Below are 19,963 nucleotides of genomic sequence, written 5' to 3'. Positions count from 1 at the left end.
GCGGGGGACGCGCGGTGTGATTGCCCAGGAGAAAGGAAGGCGCTCCAGTTCCGGGTCAGGCCCTTCTCCCACCTCCCTCGGCCTCCGTCATGGCGAGTAGTAGCGGCGGCGGGGCCGCGGCAGGGGCCGCGGCGGCGAATCTGAATGCGGTGAGGGAGACCATGGACGGTGAGTGCCCGTTTCGCCCCCTTTACCTTGCCTCCGTTTCCCAGAGCCAAGGCCCCCCGGCGGCGGGGAGCCCAGGAAGACTTTAGGTGCCCTTGCTGCCCCGAACGGCAGCTTTGAAGCTCTTTCCAAGGGCCCCGCCAGGGCCGCAGGGCTGGTGGCTCCATCTTTGGAGAGTTGTCTCTCCGCTGCTGCGTAGTTGGTCCCGTGCGCGGCGTTCGGCCCACGTCAGCCCGGCGCGTACCCCGTCCCCCCCGCGCCCCCTGCCGGCGCCACGCCCCTCTCCCGCTCCGGGGCCGCGCGGCCTTCCCCCCGGGGCCGGCCTCCGGCGCCGTGCCCTCCCCGCCCATCCCCTGCCGCGCCGGATCCGCGACGCGTCCAGTGCAGAGCGCCCCTTCTCTTAGTCCTGAGCCGGGGCGCCTCCGCAGCCCTCCAGACTGTCAGCCTGTGCGCACAGTGGCCGTGTGTGTGCGGTCACGGCTACGGCCTTTGTCCCTTGCATTTCAGTAGGCACTTTCAAAATACTCGGTGAATGAACAAGTGTCCTTTTCATCAGAATTGCCCCAGGTTCGCCCTGGAGCGGGTGACGCCGGTGTCGGGGGGCGGTGGTGTATTTCTCTGTCTTCGCGCCCCGAGGCACGTGGGTTAAAGCCAGCACACACGTGGTAGAAGACGATCTGAGCGTCTTGGAGTTACCCTCCCTCTAACCTCTGATGCCGGCTTTGCCAGTTTATACCCCTGGTGGTGAGCTGGGACAAGCTACGAAAACATCTTTAAGCCTGCTGCTTTTTTTCCCCTGTAAAATGACCTTACTACCTCGTAGGGTTCTTGTGCATATTTAAATAAGATATCTAGATAAAGGCATATCGAGGGTGATCATTAAAAGATAGTTACTGTATTATTTTTATGTTATATAAAATGTCATCCGGCTTGCAGGCTCCTTTCTTTGTATCCATTTTATTCGCATCCACCTATATATATGTTTGATGGATGTTAAACATTGCTTTTTGCATTTTCCAGGGATCCACATTAGCCTCTATCTCTTAAAACATAACCCAATGGAAAAGCAGTGTCGGCCGTTAGCCATCGCTGTCTCCTTCTCTGTAGGCTCCGCCCCTCCCTATAGAAACGTCTGATAAGGCTTCTGGCTTTTCCCGCGCAGGCTGCTGTTTTCCTTTTCACAGAATAGCTTATATTATTAGAGCCTTTGCTTCTACTTTTTTACTTACCAAGTATCTGCCTTGCTGTTTTTCTGAAAAATAGAATTTTGTTCTTAACACCACATTCTATTTCCCATTCTTCTTGATGTATCGCAGTTGTGAGTTTTATTCTGTAAGTGAATTTATGTACATAGAAACTGTATGTATATAACAGAATTGTCTTATATCTCTGCTTGGAAAACAGTGCGTCTTTTGAACAGCATGGAGAGTATGAGGCTTCACTTCCCGGCAGTTTTCTGCTATTAGCTGTGCTTAGGTTCCTTTATTTTATGGCCACAGGATCCTAATTGAAAAGAAAACTTGCATTTTATCTCTGGTGGAACTACTGATGTAGAAATGAGAACTGATATTTTGTATTACTTGCATCATCAAGATTTTTCCTGAGAGAACTTTGTGTAAAATGAAGATTATAGAAAATGTAAGAGTTTCTATAGTGTAATGGAACAGTGAAGAAAGACCAGATTTTTTTAAAAAAACAAAAATTGGAGGAGAGACTATGTGGATTAGAGAAAATACTGCTTCTCTACACACAGTTTGCCCATAAACCAGAAAATAAAAAGAAAGGCCCCAGGTTGGCAATGGATCAGTATTTGTTCAATGTGGCCCTTAGATACTGTTGTATCCATTAGAACCCTAAACTTGCTGAAAATCCCTGCTATCGTGCCATAATTGGGTCCAAAACAGTCACGTAAAATGGGAAGTTGAATTATTGCAAAGTTAATGAAAAACAGTATTTTTCGTGCTGTCAGTAATGATTGAGGCACAAGGGAAACAGTGACACTTGCACTGTAAATAAGTGACCATACACTGAACTGAAAAAGGCCTAAATGCAGTCCTGTATAATCCTACCTTCCTCCGCCCTCATCCCCAGAAATAACACTTTAGCTTGCCCAAGGGGCTGGGCTGACCTACTCAAACATCATTATTACTTGAAATTCTGGTTTTTTTAGATTTTATTTTTTAATTTTTTTATTGGTTAACAGTGGTTTATAACATTATATAAATTTCAGGTGTACGTCGTTATATTGAAGTTCTGTTAATGTGGGGTTTCACTGTTCTTAAATCTATCCATGAGAACCTAACTGGTGTCCAAAACTTTTTGAGTCTAACTACCCTCCTTCAAGATCTAGTGTATTTCTCCTCATCCTCTTCCTTCCTTCCTTCCTCCCATCCCTATTAGAGTCAGCTAACAGTGATTTAATCTTTTGTAGTGGGTGTCAGTGATTTGCAAGGATTGTAGAATATTGTGAAATGAAAGGATTTTGACAAAGACACTTCAGACAGGGAGGAAGCAGTGGACTGACTTTATCTGCAAAGATCACTCTGAAAGGAACCTGATCCTAGCCCTAATCTATTGCCTAAGATGTTCTACTTTTCACTCAGATCAACATTCTCTCCCTACATTCCCTCTTTAAAATGTCAGGCTCTTTCAACTACCTCTCTCTCCCCTCCAGTGTACTCTGTTGCCTCTTTTGCTTTTCAGCGTTTTGAAATTTTAGATACTCTTTATTGATAGATTCATACTTAAATTATTATTTTCTTATATTCTAGAATTTTCCTTATCCCTCTAATTTTTTACTACTAGTAATTATGCTTTTGACAATTACGATAAAAATATACCTCTCCCTTACTAGAGGCTTCAGTGTAATACTACTTTATATATCAGGTAGTAAGCTAGAAAAAGGAGTTAAGAGAGTCCAGTGTGTACGGGGCAGGGTCAGCAAAACATGTATAGTTCATGCTCCCACAGTTGCTCATGTGAGAAAGAAACCTGGGAGTCAGTCTTGCTTTCTCTCACCTCACCTCTCTCTTCTTCACTAAGCCCTTTCAGTTCTTCACTCATCTCAGATTTGACCACTTGTCTTAATCTCTCCTCTCCACACTGCCCGCCACTCTTTGACCAGAGTTGCAGTAATTTAGCTGAACTCCCTCTCCACATCTTCTACCCCTTTCCAATAGCCATTCCGTATTATGCAGCCAGTCTTTTAAAAATGAAAATCTGATTTTGTCGCGCTTCCATTTTATATCTTCTAATAGCTTCCCAAAGTTCTAAAATCTTCAGTAGGGTCTTAGTGGATTTTCATGTCTGCCTCAGCTCATATTTATCCCTGTTGATCCCCTTTAATTACATTGCCTTCACATGAGTCCCTCTGATCTGTGAATTTAGCAGTTTCTCTCCAGCATGGGAACTTTTGCACAAGCTATTTTCTTGGCTCCTATCTTTGCCGTTCCTCCTGCCTCCACATTACTAAGGTTGGTTTCTATTCACCCTTGAAGACTAAGCTTAATTATCACTTCTTCAGACAAGTCTTTTTAAGCACTGTGTCCTTCACAACTAGGTAAGATACCCTTGTCATTTGTTTTGGAAGTATGCTATTCTTTTCCTTTATTTTACTTATCATAACTGGAATCAGTTATAATTTTATGGTCTGTCTCTTCTAGGTTATAGTGTCCATGAGAACTGGGACCATATCTATCTTGTTCACAGCTACGTTTCCAGCAGTAGTGTAGTATGCACAAAATACATACAGGTACCAGTTACACAGTAGACACTATGGAAATACTTATTGACTACAGACAGTTTGTGGTGTTAGGAAGTAAAGATCAATGTGAATTTTAAAAGAAAGCTTACAGAAAGAAACACTAGGTGGACCTGAAAGACGGCATGGAATTATATGGAGGGGAGAGAAAAGGCAGAGGAGAAAAGCATGAACAAAGGCATCATTTACAGATAGGGCTCTACCATGAGGAGAAGACTGGAGAGAGGAGAATTTGTCAGGAACGGTTAATAGCGATGGTGACAATCAATGGTGGTAATGCTAGAGAGTTGGAATCGGATCAGAATATGGGCTGGTTATCTGTTGCTGCATAACAAATGACCCCAAACTTAGTGACATAAAACTACAAAAATTACTTCCCTTGCACAGTTCTGGGTGTCGATCAGGCTCATCTATGTAGTCCTCTCTAAGGGTGTCCACGTGTTGCATTTAGTGCTGAGCTGGAGTCATCTCAAAGCTTCCTCACTCACCTATGTACCAGTTGATGCTGGCTCTTTGCTGGGCCCTCAGCAGGAGCTGTTGTCTGGAATATGTGGGCTTCCTCACAGTTGGAGGCTGGGCTCCAAGGGAGAGTGTCTCAAGAGAGAGCCAGAAGAAGCTGTATTATAGCCTTTTTAAACCTAGCCTCAGAAGTTGTGCGGTGTCACTCTTGAGAGACGCAGTCTGCCATGAGCCCCGAGCATACCTGCACATTCTTGTTCTGAATGCCAAGAATGCAAGGCCCTGACTGCTCCTTCCGCCTGCTGTTTCTCACGGTTGTGTTTACAGTGAGCGACAGTGAGAGATGAGGTAACATCTGCCTCCACATAGAGAGTAGGCTTGCTAACTGTTTGCTGTAAAAGTAGGAATTTCCTCAGCTCAGTGTTCTTCAGCTGTGAAGATGGTCTGTCAGCATAACGCATTACCTCACTAGGTCAAAGGAGGAAAGCTAGCTGGTCATCCAGTGGTTGATGAACAGGTATTGAACATTTTTTCCTGATTTTAAAGTCTTAGCAAAAGAAAACAGTACATTTTTAACATGCTAAAGGATAACTATATGAAACCAAAGTCATCCATAACATTAATGTTAAATACATTCTAAATAAAATTGGAAATACCTGCTTTTACTGCTTTGTTTTAAACATTGATATGAAAGGTTTAGCAAATAGCACAGGAGAAGAGAAAGAGACTATTGAAAAGGACATAAAACTTATTTGTAGGTAAAATGATTATCTGACTGGAAAACACAAGAGAATCCACTGAAAAATTGTTCGAGGCTTCAGTAGAATACATTAAGGTGGCTGGCTACAAAACAAAAAGTAATATCCTAGAGTATCAGCACTAACCACTTAGAATATGCAAGAGTGAGGTAGAAGGCCATTTATGGAAACAGAACTAAAAATTAAAGAAATTGAACTATCAAAATTGATGATGAGTAAGCACTTGCTGAAAATTGTTATTCCAAGCATATAAAAATGACAGGAAATAATACTAAAATACAATTATCAATATAGCGATGTTCAAAAACAAGAAAGGGTAGTCTCCATTGAAGAGAGAGAATGAGGTTTCCCCTAAAGAAAGGAGCAGATGGGAACCACAGCAGGGGATAGGGGGTGACACCTGATGAAGCGTGCTGCCCCGTCTCAGTGAAGCTGGGGCCAGAAATGTGCCATCTGCCACAGTCAGGGATGGAGAAGCACCGTGCATGTCTCTTGTGGGTCTGGAGCCAGGATGATCCAGAAGATTGAGGCCAGTGTGAGACTTTGCATCCAAGAACACATCACTGATGCAGGACATCCAAGAAAAATCCCCTGTGGAATATCAGCTTTCAGCCAAAAATCACAAAGCACCTAAAGTAGATTAAAAAACATAGGGGCCAGGCCGGTGGCACAGTGTTAAGTTCGCATGTTCTGCTTTGGCGGCCCAGGGTCTGCTGGTTCAGATCCCAGGTGTGGAGATGGCACTGCGCATGAAGCCATGCTGTGGCAGGCGTCCCACATATAAAGTAGAGGAAGATGGGCACGGATGTTAGCTCAGGGCCAGTCTTCCTCAGCAGAAAGAAGGATTGGTAGCTGATGTTAGCTCAGGGCTGATCTTCCTCAAAAAAAACCCAAAAAATAGCTAACATGAAAAATGAATGAGAGAGAAAGTAGTAGTAATAGCTAATTATTTTACTGAGTACTGCCATATGCTAAACATCATTCTAAGTGTGTCCTTTAATCCTCACAACAACCTATAAAATAAGTACTGTTGTCATCCCCATTTTACAGAATGGTGAAATAAAAGCACAGGGAGGTTACATTGCCTACTAAATAATGAAAGTGGAATTTGAACCCAGGTAGTCTGGCTCTAGAGAGCACACTCTTAACTGCTCTCTTTTGCTGTTTGCTCACACTTAAAGAAACAGAAATCTCAAAAATAGGTTAAGATAAGAATGTAGTCTGAAATAGATAAAGGCAAAAGAACACCACAAAATAAGAAGGGGTTAAAAACAAACATTTACCTATGAAATAAACAGATGATTATGGTGGGAAATTAGAAATCTTAAAATAGAGTTATTGAAACAAACTCAGCAGATAACATGAATAACAGCCTGCATATAAGTAAGGAGCAAAGTAGTAGTATGTTGGAATAGCAAAACTGAAGAAATGAAAATGAGAAGGATTGTCAGCTTTCAGCCAAGATGGAATAAGAGGGATGGGATTTACCCTCCTACCTGAAACAAACAAACCAACCCAGGCAAAACATGCAGAACAAGGGTTTTCAAGACACTGGACTTCAGGCAACGAAGGACAGTGATCCCTAGAGACAGGAAACAAATGGTACTTGCCCCAGCTTGCTGCCTTCGGAGAGTTTCCAGGCCACAATGCAGTGGGGGGAGAGGGGAACCCAGGCAGAACCTGGTGGAGACCCTGATTTGAGCAGAAGGAGCTTAGAGTCCAGGGGGACAAAGGAAGGTAGTTTCAAAGACAGAGTATCTGAGAAGAAGGAGCTGCATCGAGAGAGAATTTTGGAAATCTGCAGAAGGGTCCCCCTCAGGTATTCAGCAGAGCATTGATTAGCACATGTGTGCGAGGAAAGTACCGGCCAAGCTAGAGAAAGAACCATTTGAAAGGATTAGAGGGAACAGTACACCATTCTCACGCAGGACTGAGAATACTGCCTGTATCTACCAGCCAGAATGGAAAACCTTGTTCACGAGACATTGGGTAGAGTACGCAAGAAGATCTTAGTTGAGTGATGGGGAATAATTAGCCCTGCACTAAACAAGGCTCTGGTCCTTGCTAATAAATCTTCAAAGACCTGAAAGGATCAAATTGTTTCCAGATAACTACTTCTCATTACAAAGCTCAAGAATCTGTACAGAAATACAAAAATATCCAGCACCCAACAAGATAAAGTTCACAATGTTTGGCATCCAATAAAAACTTATTAGGTATGCAAAGCAGGAGAATACAACCCATGATGAGAAAAATTCAGTGAGTTGAAACAGACCTAAAATTGACACAGACATTAGGATTAGCAGACAAATACATTGGAACTGTACTCCATCTGTGCAAAAAGTTGACATGGAATACGTTTTTAAGAAGACTCAAACTGAACTTCTAGAAATGCAAGTGAGTGTCTGAAATGAAAAAATGGGAAGGGCCCATCTCATGATCATCATAAATATTAAGTTTTCAGAAGGACTTAGACTTAAATTAATGGAAGACTTAATATTGTTAACTTGTCCGTTTGTTCCAAAATAATATGTAGTTTTCATGCAATTCAAATCAGAATTGAAATGGAATTTGTTTTTGGAATCCATCAAAATTTTTAAGTTCACCTAGAGAATAAAAGGGCTTTTGATAATGAAAGTTAACAAAAGTATCTTTAACCTACTACATACAATATAAAGTTAGTAATTAAAATTGTTTCTCTGACAAAAGATAGACATGTAACAAATCCATAGGTATATGGGAATTTAATATATGATAAAGTTGACATCTTAATTGAGCTGTAAAAGGAAAGATTATCCAATAAATAGTATTAGGGCAACTGACATTCTGGAAGGAAAAGTTAGAGATTCTATCTTCCACCCAAACTCCAGAGAGTTAAATATTTAAATGTTTATGGAGGGGGGAAAATAAACTTTAAAATGCTGGAAGAGAATACTAGTGAATAATTATATAATCTTTGCATGGGGAATAACTTTCTAGGCATGATGCCGAGGGAAAATGATGCAGGAAACAACAGAAAACATGTTGACCATTCACTTAAAAATTCTAAACACATTCTGGGAAACAGCCACCGTAAAACAAAGTGTAATGGAGCGATGTATTTACATCCTGTGCTTGTCTATGCTAGTGCTTCTCATGTCAAAGACAAATGCTTTTATAAACTGTAATAAAATGAAATACTATAAAAATGAGGTTAAAAAATATAAGCTTTCATTTTTATACTTAGATTCAACAAACATGATTACTCTGTCGAATTGTAGAAGTTTCTAAAAACTTTTAAGACCTTAAATATGCATATTACTGATTGAGCAGTTCCACTTCTAGGAATTTATCCTAATAAAATTTAGTATGTACAGATGCTTATCACATTATTTTAATGGAAACATAAGACCCACCCAACCGTTAAAATAGTAGAGAGGTTAAGTGATGTGTGGTGTTTCCTTAAGTGGAATGTTATGTGACTAATGAAATTGCGTGGTAAAAGAATACTAAAAAGTAAGGAAATGTTCAGGATAATCTTGATTATGATACATGAATTTTAGAAAGATATTAAAGGAGAGGTAGAATATAAACCAAGATGTAAACAGCAGTTATGAGGAAGGAGGTTGTAAGTTTATTTGTAAGTTTCTAGAGCTAAGTAAGGGCAAGACAGTATTACATGCCAGTTTCCACATCCAGCAATGCTATGCTAGTTCTTTTGGTATTGTGCAGTATTACATGAACTAAAAACAAAAGTATTATGTGCATATTTTAAAAGGTAAGATTTTGTTTTTAAAATTCTCTGTCTTTTTTTCAGTTTTGCTGGAGATTTCAAGAATTTTGAATACTGGCTTAGATATGGAAACTCTGTCTATTTGTGTACGGCTTTGTGAACAAGGAATTAACCCAGAAGCTTTATCATCAGTTATTAAGGAACTTCGCAAGGCCACTGAAGCACTCAAGGTAGAGATTTTTTTTTAGTAAACTCTAAATATATAAAGATGCATTCGTTTAGAAAATGGTTAATGATGAAGTTATCTGAAAGATCCTAAACATTATTAAACTAGCTTCTATCACCATCAGGAGGAATTCTGAAGACCAGGAGCTTAGCATATGTTCAGATCACAAAAATTGCTACTGTCATGGACCATGTTGTCTTTTCCCAGAAGTCTCCAACTGTGTTTAGAATTTTCTTTGTGTTGTGGGTAAAATTGTGTCCACCCCAAAAAAGATATGCTCAAGTCTGATACCTGGGAATGTGGCCTTATTTGGCAATAGTGTATTTTCATGTGGAATCAAATTAGGATGAGATCATAATGGGTTAATGACTGATGTCCTTATAAGACAAGGGAAATTTAGACAGATGCACAAAGAGAGCTCCATGTGGAGTCGCAGACACAGAGGAGAGAATGCCGTATGAAGACAGAGACAGAGATTGGAGTGATGGCGTCTACAAGCCAAAGAAGGTGAAAGGTTGTCGGCAGCCACCAGAAGCTAGAAGAGGAAAGAAGGATCCTCTGCTAGAGCCTTCAGAGAGAGGATGGCCTTGCTGACACCTTGATCTTGGACTTCTGCCTCCAGAACCGAGAGAGAATAGATTTCTGTTGTTTTAAGGCACCCAGTTTGTGGTACTTTGTTATGGCAGCGCTGGGAATCTAATACAGATTTACTACTGGGGAGTGGAGTGCTGCTATAAGAAATACCTAAAAATGTGCGAGTGGCTTTGGAATTGGGTAATGGATGGAGATTGGAAAGTTTTAAGGCACTTGATAGAAAAAGTCTGGATGGCCTTGAAGAGACTGTTGTTAGAACTATGGCTGTTAAAGGTGATTCTGGTGAGAGCTCAGAAAGAAGAGAAGAGCTATAGGGAAAACCTCAGTCGTCTTAGATAATATGTATACCATTATGAACAGAATCTTGCTGGAAATATGAACATTAAAGGTACTCCTGGTGAGGTCTCAGATGGAAATGAGGAACATGTTATTGGACACTGGAGGAAAGGCTGTCCTTGCTATAATGTGACAGAGCACTTGGCTGAATTACGTCCTACTGTTGGAAGGAAAATACAACTTGTAAGCAGTAAACTTGGATATTTAGCTGAGGAAGTTTCCAAACAAAGTGTGGAAAGTACAGAGTCATTTCTTTTTGCTGCTTATAGTAAAATGTAAGAGGAATGAGAAATTGAGGACGGAACTGGTAAGCAGAAAGGAACCAGCACGCACTTTGGAAAATTCTCATCCTATCTGGATAGTATGCTCTGGAGAGAAGGCCAAGAGTGGGCAACCTTTTGGTGAAGAGATTAGGTGTGTTTCTCATAGATGCAGTCAGCCATCTCAGCACAAAACAATGCCAACTTGGAATGAAAGGGACCGGTACGGGACGAAATGAAGGAAGGCTGTCAGACTTCTGGGATTCTCTAGGCAGGAAACTGGCTGATAGAGTTACCCAGCTGTGAACATGTATTTATCTTTCAAGAAAAGGGAAGAATGACTCAGAGTGGCTCAGAGACCAGGGAACTGCTGAGGCAATTAGGTTGCACTGCCAACATGGGCCCAAAGGACCACCGTTTTTCAGATTCAAATTCACTGCCTTTTAATTGCTGAGATTGGGAACAGGAAAAGTGTTGTATTCCTTCTCTTGCTTGCACACACTGATTTAAAATCTTGGGTGATTTTATTTCCAAGGTTAGACAGCACTAACTTACCATGAATACTGAAACTTCAAGTTAGTCCTTAAAACTTGGTCAAGAAGAAAATGGCTTCTCTCTAGTCCTTTTTCTTTGAGGAAACAGAACTATTGTAAAACAGGTAGATTATCCATCTCAGATTAAGTTACACTCCAGTAAGTTCCAGTGATTTGGATTGCTGGTTTCATGCTTTTTAAAACTTTTTAATTTATAAATCTAATACAAAAAGGTAAACAAAGCACATTTACAGACCAAAAGTTTATCTTGAAGAGAATATCCATACAGTTCTCATTGCCAGCACCCTAAAAGTTCCCTTGTGCCCCCTCCATCACTCACCTCGCCTTCCTGCTGTCCTCTCCAGTAACTGCTTTCTTGATATTTATGGAGACTCTTACTTTTAACAGTTTTACTCAGCATCTCTCTCTCAGCACTGCAGTTTAATTTTATAAAATGTTTGAACTTGATATAATCAAAAGAAATCTTACAACAGTCTTTTTTTTTTATGGGTTCTTTAATTTCACGTTATGTTTGCAAGGTTCATTTATGTTGTGTGGAGCTGCAGTGCCTTCCTTTTCACTGTAATTGTAATAGTCATGTTCATTGGACAGATAGACGATGGTTTATTTATTCTTTCTACTGCAAATGGATGTTCGGTTGTTCCAGTGTGGAAGCATAGTTCTCCATGTCTCATGATGCGTGTATGTGTGCATTTCTGTTGGGTGTGTATCTAGAAGTACAATTGGTGGATCTTAGGTTTTGTACATCTTCAACTTGAATAGATAATCCCAAACTTCTTTCAGTAGTTGTATTTATAGTCCCATCAGCAGCATATGAGTTTCCCTTGCTCTGTATCTTTGCCAATACTTATTATTGTGAGTCTTTTTCATTTTAGTCATTCTGGTGAGTGTGTGTGGGTTTCTCATGTGGTTTTATTTGCATTTCTCTGAGTACCAATCAGGGTGAATGCATTTTCACATGGTTTGGGCCATTTTCTATTGTGAGAGATCTTTTTAAGTAGCTTGCCTACTTTTCTGGGTTGTCCTTTTCTTTTTTGTTGGTAGTCTTTTTTTTTTTTTAAAGATTGGCACCTGAGCTAACACCTGTTGCCAATCCTCTTTTTTTTTTTTTCCTTCTTCCTCTCCCCAAGGCCCCTCAGGACATGGCTGTATACTCTAGTTGTGAGTGCCTCCAGTTGTGTTTTGTGGGACGCCACCTCAGCACGGCTTGATGAGCGGTGCCATGTCTGTGCCCAGGATCCGAACCGGTGAAACCATAGGCTGCTGAAGCAGAGCACATGAACTTAACCACTAAGCCATAGGGCCAGCCCCAGTTGGTGGTCTTTAGATATTGTAGATATGAACCCTTTGTCAGATGTATGTGTAAGGTTTCTAATTTTTTAAATCAGATTTTTTGAATAATTATAAAAACTATCTAAATTTCCTATTTCTTTTTAAACTCACAATTACTGCTTTCATATGATAGAAAAATAACTGAATAATAAGAATAGCTGGTATTTATGAGTACTCTCCTTTTTCCAAACTCTGTGCACCAAAGGCGTTCCTTACGTTATTTCCTCCATAGTGCCAACAGTGACGTATACTGCACCATCGTTAGTAGTTTACTGCAGAGGAAACTGGAGCTTATGGGGCTAACTTCTCCCAGAGACTTGGAGATAAGTAGTTGAGCCAGGATTTGAAGTTGGACTATCTGACTTCAGAGTTGTTAACTACTAAGTTTCCACTTACAATAAGTTCTAAAAAGTATCTGAGCCTGCTATTTAAGAAAGATGAAATGGTGATTATAAGTGGAACAGTTAAAGGACTGTAGCATGGGAACGTTTCTGACTTAGTATTCTCTCATAGCCCTGTTGACAAAAATAAGTAGCATATAGTTTTTCATCAATAAATTTCTAAAATTCTAGTGGAAGAGGATTTATTTAATGCACATCTTCCACAGCTGCAAGAATTTTTGTTCTTTATGCTGGAGTTTGAAAGAGAATAGGGAGGCAGAATAGGGAGGATTTTTGCATTGTAATGCAGTTTGAGTGCTATGAAGAAACCAGAGGCAAATAACCTAGCCGGAGCAGGTGCGGGAGAAACTGACAGAGTGTTTTGGCATAGTATTTTCTTAGACAAAATAAAACCCAAGGTATTAGGAGATTCAGAATGACCTATTTAACATAGCTTCCTCAGCTTTGAGCATACTGGTTATTCCACATCTGGTAGACCATAGTTAAATATGGGAGACAAAATCAATAAGATGAACAGAATCAGAAAACGTTGCTCCTTTGAGTGCAAGATCAGTCCCCCCCCACACACACAAACCTCTTAAAAGGCATTTCTCCCACAATCTAAAACCAGTCTACCAGTATCTCATTAAAACTAGGCAGAGAGGAGATCCTGAAAAGTTCCTAGCAAAGAAGAAAAATGGTAATTAGAACTTTTCTTGTTCTCTTTAAAGTAATTTTTGAAATCTATATAATTTGTATTTAAAAATATACTCATAATTTTAAAATATTTAAATCAGGAAATACAAAGAAGGAAACATACAGGATCACTCAAGAGAGGCCGTCCCCAGCAGCCTAGTGGTTGAGGTCAGTGTGCTTTGCTTCAGCAGCCTGGGTTCAGTTCCCAGGTGTGCACCTACACCACTCGTCTGTCAGTGGCCACGCTGTGGTGGCAGCTCACATACAAAAAAAAAGGAAGGTTTGCAGCGGATGTTAGCTTAGGGCAAATCTTCCTCGGAAAAAAAAATCACCCAAGAGTTAACCAGTGATAATATTTCGTGAACATGATTCTAGATAGTTTCATGCTACTTTAAAAATAAAAATGTTATACTTAATTTCATTGAATTAAAAAAGAAGAACCTTCCTCAGGTTGCTTCTCTCCAGATTAAAGTCGCTCCTCTCTTAACTGCTCTGTTGGGTGGGGTTGGGGGCTAGTAGGTTCAGCACTGTGCTGAGCCGCACCTGTCTTTCTTTGCCTACCCCTTTAAATTTTATAAGCATGGGGTAGCTCTCCATTTTTTGTTTGGTTGCTGTTAATGATTTTTTCTCATTTTTTGTTTATTTCTTTTGGTACTAAAAATAGGGTAAGGAGACGGGGCTGGCCCCGTGGCCGAGTGGTTAAATTCACGTGCTGCGCTGCAGGCGGCCCAGTGTTTTGTTGGTTCGAATCCTGGGCACAGACATGGCACTGCTCATCAAACCACGCTGAGGCAACGTCCCACATGCCACAACTAGAAGGACCCACAACAAAGAATATACAACTATGTACTGGGGGGCTTTGGGGAGAAAAAGGAAACAAAAATAAAATCTTTGATAAAAATAGAGTAAGGAGAAACTGTTCCTGCTGCATTCTGCTATTTTTACCTAGAAATCCTAGTAATTAGAACTTAATTGTGTGGTACTTACCTCTGTTTTGGATTGTGTAAAATCTAAGTCAAGGACATCATGAAATGTTGCGAGGAACTTTTGGTCTGAAACATCTGGTTTTTCCTTTTGTTCTTTAACTCTGTGGGAAATTGTAATCTTTTTGTGCATTATTTTGCCTTTCTCTTTTACAGATTTGTATATTGATATCACTGAAATCATTTATGGTAAAAGCAGCTAGTTATGTGTCGCCCAGTTAGATACGTTTCTTAACAGCAGTGGATAGGTTGCCTTATGTGTATCTCCCACAGCTTAAATAGGACTGTTCATTAGGTGCATTTTTAAAAAAACAGAATTTATTTGTATGAATGATTCTTTCATGATCACTGGATTTTTGTATTGTCTCGTCAGTGCTAGTATTTGTGTGTAAGCAGTCATTTACATATTGTGATTTCAGAAATTCTGGGCAAACCCGATTTCCTTGTATCGTCTGCTTTCCTGCCAGGGTGTCCTGAGTTAGACTCTGGTTGTGTTCCTGCGCGCTGAGCCTTGCCCTTTTTCTTGCAGCTGCCCTGTACTTTTGCTGGTATCTTAGGGTGATGATGTATCTCCTCACTGTGTAGGAGGGTCTCCTGCAGCATGAGGACACTCGAGCTGTGGAATTTAGAGTTGGGAGAGAAACGAGGGATTAAGTCCCCTGTCCCCACTCATCCCCCTCAAAGGAGGGAATAAACTTACTCATAAAAGGAAAGTTTGGAAGAGAAAACTACTAAAGTTGGTTTTCCCCAGGGCCAGTGCTTATACATTTTTATAATGTTTAATGGCAATGTGGTAACTATATAGTTCTCTAGGATGCCATTGCTGTCCTTTCAAATAGGAAGTATTTCTGCATTCATATAACATGAATGCTGCAAAGGTTGGTGGCTTACTCATTGTATCTTGGAGGAGAACCTTTAAAATTAGTATGAAAATAGAATGGGAAAAGACATTAAAGTTAAATTGCATTAGTTAGGATATTTTAATTTTGAAAAAATTCTAAAATTGTGTATGTTATTTCAAGTTTTCTTTGAAGTAGACCATACCGAGAACGGGGTTAGGAAGAAAACAGAGTACTGAAAGGATGGGTGGCTCAAGCTAATCTAAGAATCTAGGAGGGTAGACAGAAGTACGAAACCTTTTAAGAACAAGGGTAATTTTTTTTCAAACTAGTTTCTAATTCTTGTAAATCCAAAGAAGGGAAAAGCTAGTTAGAATAGCCAACTATATAGAAAAACAAAGTAGGTTCCATTGACTGCAAGGAGAATGTTTCAGATTGAGTTGTCTACAGTTTTCTCAGTTTCTTCAGTGATTTTTCATGAAAGACCTCTGCACTTAGACTAAACTTAAAAGCAGGTTTTAATTAGGAAGTTGAAACGTAAATGAATTAAAAGTTTACCATGTATTTCTAAAATTAAACTTATTTAAAATCATCATTTTCATATTGGGCATTAAGAAATTTGATTGTTTAAATCCTTGTCTTCTAGAAATAAGTATCAGATCATTTACCGATGAATGATATGGTGTATGGGAATTTCTGTGGAATAATCAGGGAAGGCATAATGGTTGGTGATGGAGGTAAAGCAGGATTAGCCATGTGTTCCTTATTCCTTTTTTGCCCTTTTTTCTCCACCTTATAGCATAACAATTCTTAATCCTCTTTTCACACTATAGTGAAACATGCAGAAACAGGCAAAGTAATAAAGACTGTGGATAAGGTCTGCTATGGGTTAATTTTTCAAGTAACAGTATATTTTTACGTTAACTATATTAAGATGATAGAAGAGTTTTCTACTATTAGCCTAGCAATCAGTTCAAAAAGTAGTTCTAAGGTACTGCAAAAGGTTAAAGCCACTGTAGTCTCCTGATAAAAGTGGTTTGGTGTGGGGAGGGGGCTGTGGTTTATAGTGACAGTGCAGTATTGACAAATATATCTCTATGGTGTCTCTTTTTCTATGGTTTTATTATAATGAATCTTACTTTCTTGTTCTAGGCTGCTGAAAATATGACAAGCTGACTTTCTGGAGAAATCCTGATGGGATATGTCAAGCTCTGCAGGAAGATTTGAAGATTGCATTGGAGTCAAGAATGTACAATGAAATTGCTGCATGCAGCAGTGTAGAAACATTTTCCTTTTTTAAAAGAATTATAAAACCATAGCTTTATAAATCAGTGGAAAGTGGCTTACAGCGAGAACTATCAGATGTGTTTATGTCACATCTTACTTTTTTTTTAACAGCTCTAGTGCTTTGGCATTGCTCTGTTCATATTGATGTGTTCCTTATTTATAGCTCTGATAGCTTTAATTTTCTAAGCAGTCTGTCCATCAGTTGTGCACGTCTCCTGTGCCTGGTTGAAGTACAGTGGAACCCATCAGTAGAAATGTAGTAATGACTTGTTGACATTTCCATTATAAACTTTCATTTTGAATTGTTTATGCATAATAACTCTGGATTTACGTTGTTTGGGGCTGAAAGTTGACAAAATTTCAGCCACCGTTTGTGAATTTTGGTTTAGATGCGTTATGTATATCAGAATCTTGCTTTTTATAAGAGCATGGAAAACATGTTGTAATCTGCTCTTTAACAAAGAATATTTAGTTTTTTAAACCCAGAGTTTGACTGGCAGTTAATAGTGAGAACCAGATTGTTTTTGTATTGATTTAAAAATAGAACTTTGAGAAACTTAGATTTTAAAAGTAGTGACTAGCTTATTAGCTTCGTTATTTATCATTTGAATCATTTAAATTTAATGAGAATATTAATTGAGCATGTTTTTCTTTCTAAGTTTTGTACTCTGTAAATGATGGCCTAAAAAACATAAAAGGAAACATTTCCAACATGCAAAATTCCTTTTTTACTTTTATTGCATAAAAATCAGGTGCTTCCCTAGTACATCCTGAGTGGTTATCTGGCAAGTCACTGAACAGGAGGTGTCTTTCAACAAGTATTTTAATATTTTCTGAAGGAATAAAGATTACAAGTCATTAAACAGAAATAATCAGATGTTCTGAAGCAAGAATTATAAATGTCTTTCTGAGATGATTTTTGTGTGTCATTATTTTAACCATTAAAGTTTTAACTAGTTAAAGTAATGGTTCAAAATAAATTATAGAAAATTTAGGATAGTATTCATTCTGTTCCTGTAAGAGACTTTCAACGGAATATTTGTCCCAAGACTAGTACTGAGTTAATCTGATTTTGTTTCTTAAATTTTAGGCTTCGTTAGCTTCTGTTTAAATAACAGTACAAGCATTCACTCTTTAGCAGCATTTTTTACTGACAAACTGAAGTAGTTTTAAAAGGCTTAGTAAGGTTTAAATGGCAACCTTCTGTACTGCCATTTTTAAAAATCTAGTCTTTTGACTATTTTGACTTATAAATGCATGGCATCTTTACCAAGTGCACTGGAAGGTTTATTATTGACAGAATTGGTTGGCAGACAATAATCACTTGTGATGTTATTGGTTTGATCATAAACACTGAAAATACTGCATGTTGTTATTTTTTTAAAGATTGGCACCTGAGCTAACATCTGTTGCCAATCTTTTTTTTTTTTTCACTCCTCCTTCTCCCCAAAGACCCCCAGTACATAGTTGCATATTCTAGTTGTAGGTCGTTCTGGTTGTGTTATGCGGGACGCTGCCTCAGCATAGCCTGATGAGCAGTGCCATGTCCGCACCCAGGATCCAAACCGGCGAAACCCTGGACCGCTGAAGTAGAGCACTCGGCCTCGGGGCCAACCCCTGCATGTTGTTATTTATAAAATCGTAAAGAGAACAGTTTTGTCAAGCTCCAAAATTTGCATTTACTCTTAGGCCATAAGAATATTTTTATTTATGACTTTTTGGATTAAGTTATTTATGTATGAAACAAAGCAGGAAAATATATTGAGAAGGAGTTATGTTTACAGAGGACTTTAATGTGTTACATTTCAGAAATGTAAACCTATATTTTTAATGCATACTTAAGTAATATTTAAGGAAACCAAACAAAGTAATGATGAAATCAGTGTTGTACGTGTTGTCAGTGACAAAAATAAAACCATTTTGGTGGTATTGGCCTGTACTTTTGATTTAATATGTGCTTCTCTGAATTCAACTTGTGTTCCTACAGTTATTCTATAAATATTTAGATGCTTATGTGTGATTAAAGACTGTTTAAAGGTAGGCTATATAATTTACAATGTAAAATTAGGCTTGAGGTATAAAATGGAATACTTTTTCCCCTGGTAGTGAAAGGAGATAGTTGTATTAACGTTGCCCCAGGCTTGAAAACAAAGTTGACAATTCAAATACATGTAAGATGATATTTTTCTGTGCCTCAAATAAGAGTTTCTTTACATAGTGGGACTTCATGAAATTTACATGCATGTTCCAAGCATACTTAAAAGTTTTCCAATAACTGAGTCAAATATCAGTGTTAAACTTTAAATAAATTAAAATTAAAAATTCGGTTTCTCACATCATCCGCATTTTTTATTGTAAAATATACCTGACATAAAATTTACCATTTTAATCATTTTTAAGTTGTACAGTTCAGTGACTTTAAGAACGTTCACATTGCTGTGCATCCATCACTACTATCCACAACTTTTTCATCATCCAAACAGGAACTACCCATTCTCCCCTTCCCCCAGCCCCAGAAAAATGGTAAATATTCTTCTGCTTTTGGTCTCTGAATTTCACCATTCTAGGTACCTCATATAAATGGGATATTTCTCCTTTTGTGTCTCTTATTTCATTTAGCATGATGTCTTCAAGATTCATCCATATTATACCATGCATCAGAATTTTATTCCTTTTTAAGGTTGAATAATATTTCATTTTAAGTGTTTACTGTCTCGTTTATCCATTCATCAGTTGATGGACATTTGGGATGTTTCTACCTTTTGGCTATTGTGAATATGCTGCTGTGAACATTGTGCAAGTATCTGTTTAAGTCCCTGCTTTCAGTTCTTTTTGATATTTCCAGAAGTGGAATTGCTGGATCACATGGTAATTCTACATTTAATCTTTGGAGGAACTGCCATACTGTCTTCCATTGTGGCTGCACCATTTTACACTCCCACCAACAATGCACAAGGATTCCAATTTCTCCTCACCCTTACCAATGCTTAATTTCTGTTTTTGTTTGTTTCTTTAAATAATAGCCAACCCAATAGAAGTGAAGTGGTATCTAATTGTGGTTTTAATTTGCTTTTCCCTAATGATTAGTGATGTTGAACATCTTTTCGTGTACTTATTGGCCATTTGTGTATCTTTGGAGAAATGTCCATTTAAGTCCTTTGCCCAGTTTTTAATTATTTTTGTTGTTGATTTGTAGGAGTTCTTTGTATATTCTGGGATGTTAATTGCTTATGAGATACATGATTTGCAAATATTTTCTCATTCTGTGGGTTGCTTTTCACTTTTTCTTTTTGCTGGGAAAGATTCACTCTGAGCTAACATCTGTTGTCAATCTTCCTCTCTTTTTTTTTTCTCCCCCCGACCCAAAGCCCCAGTACATAGTTGTATATTCTAGTTGTAGGTCCTTCTAGTTCTTCCATGTGAGCCACCATCACTGCATGGCTACTGACAGACAAGTGTTGTGGTTCCATGCCTGGGAACCGAACCTGGGCTGCTGAAGCAGACAGAGCGAGCTGAACTTTAACCACTAGCCCATCAGGGCTGGCTCCACTCACTTTCTTGGTAGTGTTCTTTGATGTACAAATTATGAAAGTTTTGATGAACTCTAATTTATCTATTTTTT

At 39.0% G+C, this 19,963-nt stretch overlaps 1 protein-coding gene across 1 annotated transcript; it reads left to right on the top strand.

Moving 5' to 3' along the window:
• The first annotated feature begins 33 nt into the window (after positions 1 to 33).
• On the top strand, positions 34 to 18,675 carry MZT1 (mitotic spindle organizing protein 1). Its single transcript, XM_014860007.3, has 3 exons — positions 34 to 168; positions 8,939 to 9,084; positions 16,207 to 18,675. The coding sequence occupies exons 1-3, from the start codon at positions 90 to 92 to the stop codon at positions 16,228 to 16,230; spliced, it is 249 nt and encodes an 82-aa protein (XP_014715493.1). The 5' UTR covers positions 34 to 89; the 3' UTR covers positions 16,231 to 18,675.
• Positions 18,676 to 19,963: the final 1,288 nt, after the last annotated feature.

The sequence above is a fragment of the Equus asinus genome, chromosome 11 (genome assembly GCF_041296235.1).
Source record: "Equus asinus isolate D_3611 breed Donkey chromosome 11, EquAss-T2T_v2, whole genome shotgun sequence".
Classification (NCBI taxonomy): Eukaryota; Metazoa; Chordata; class Mammalia; order Perissodactyla; family Equidae; genus Equus; species Equus asinus.
Note: the sequence above shows the minus strand (reverse complement) of the source record. Positions and strands in the feature narration are given on the sequence as shown.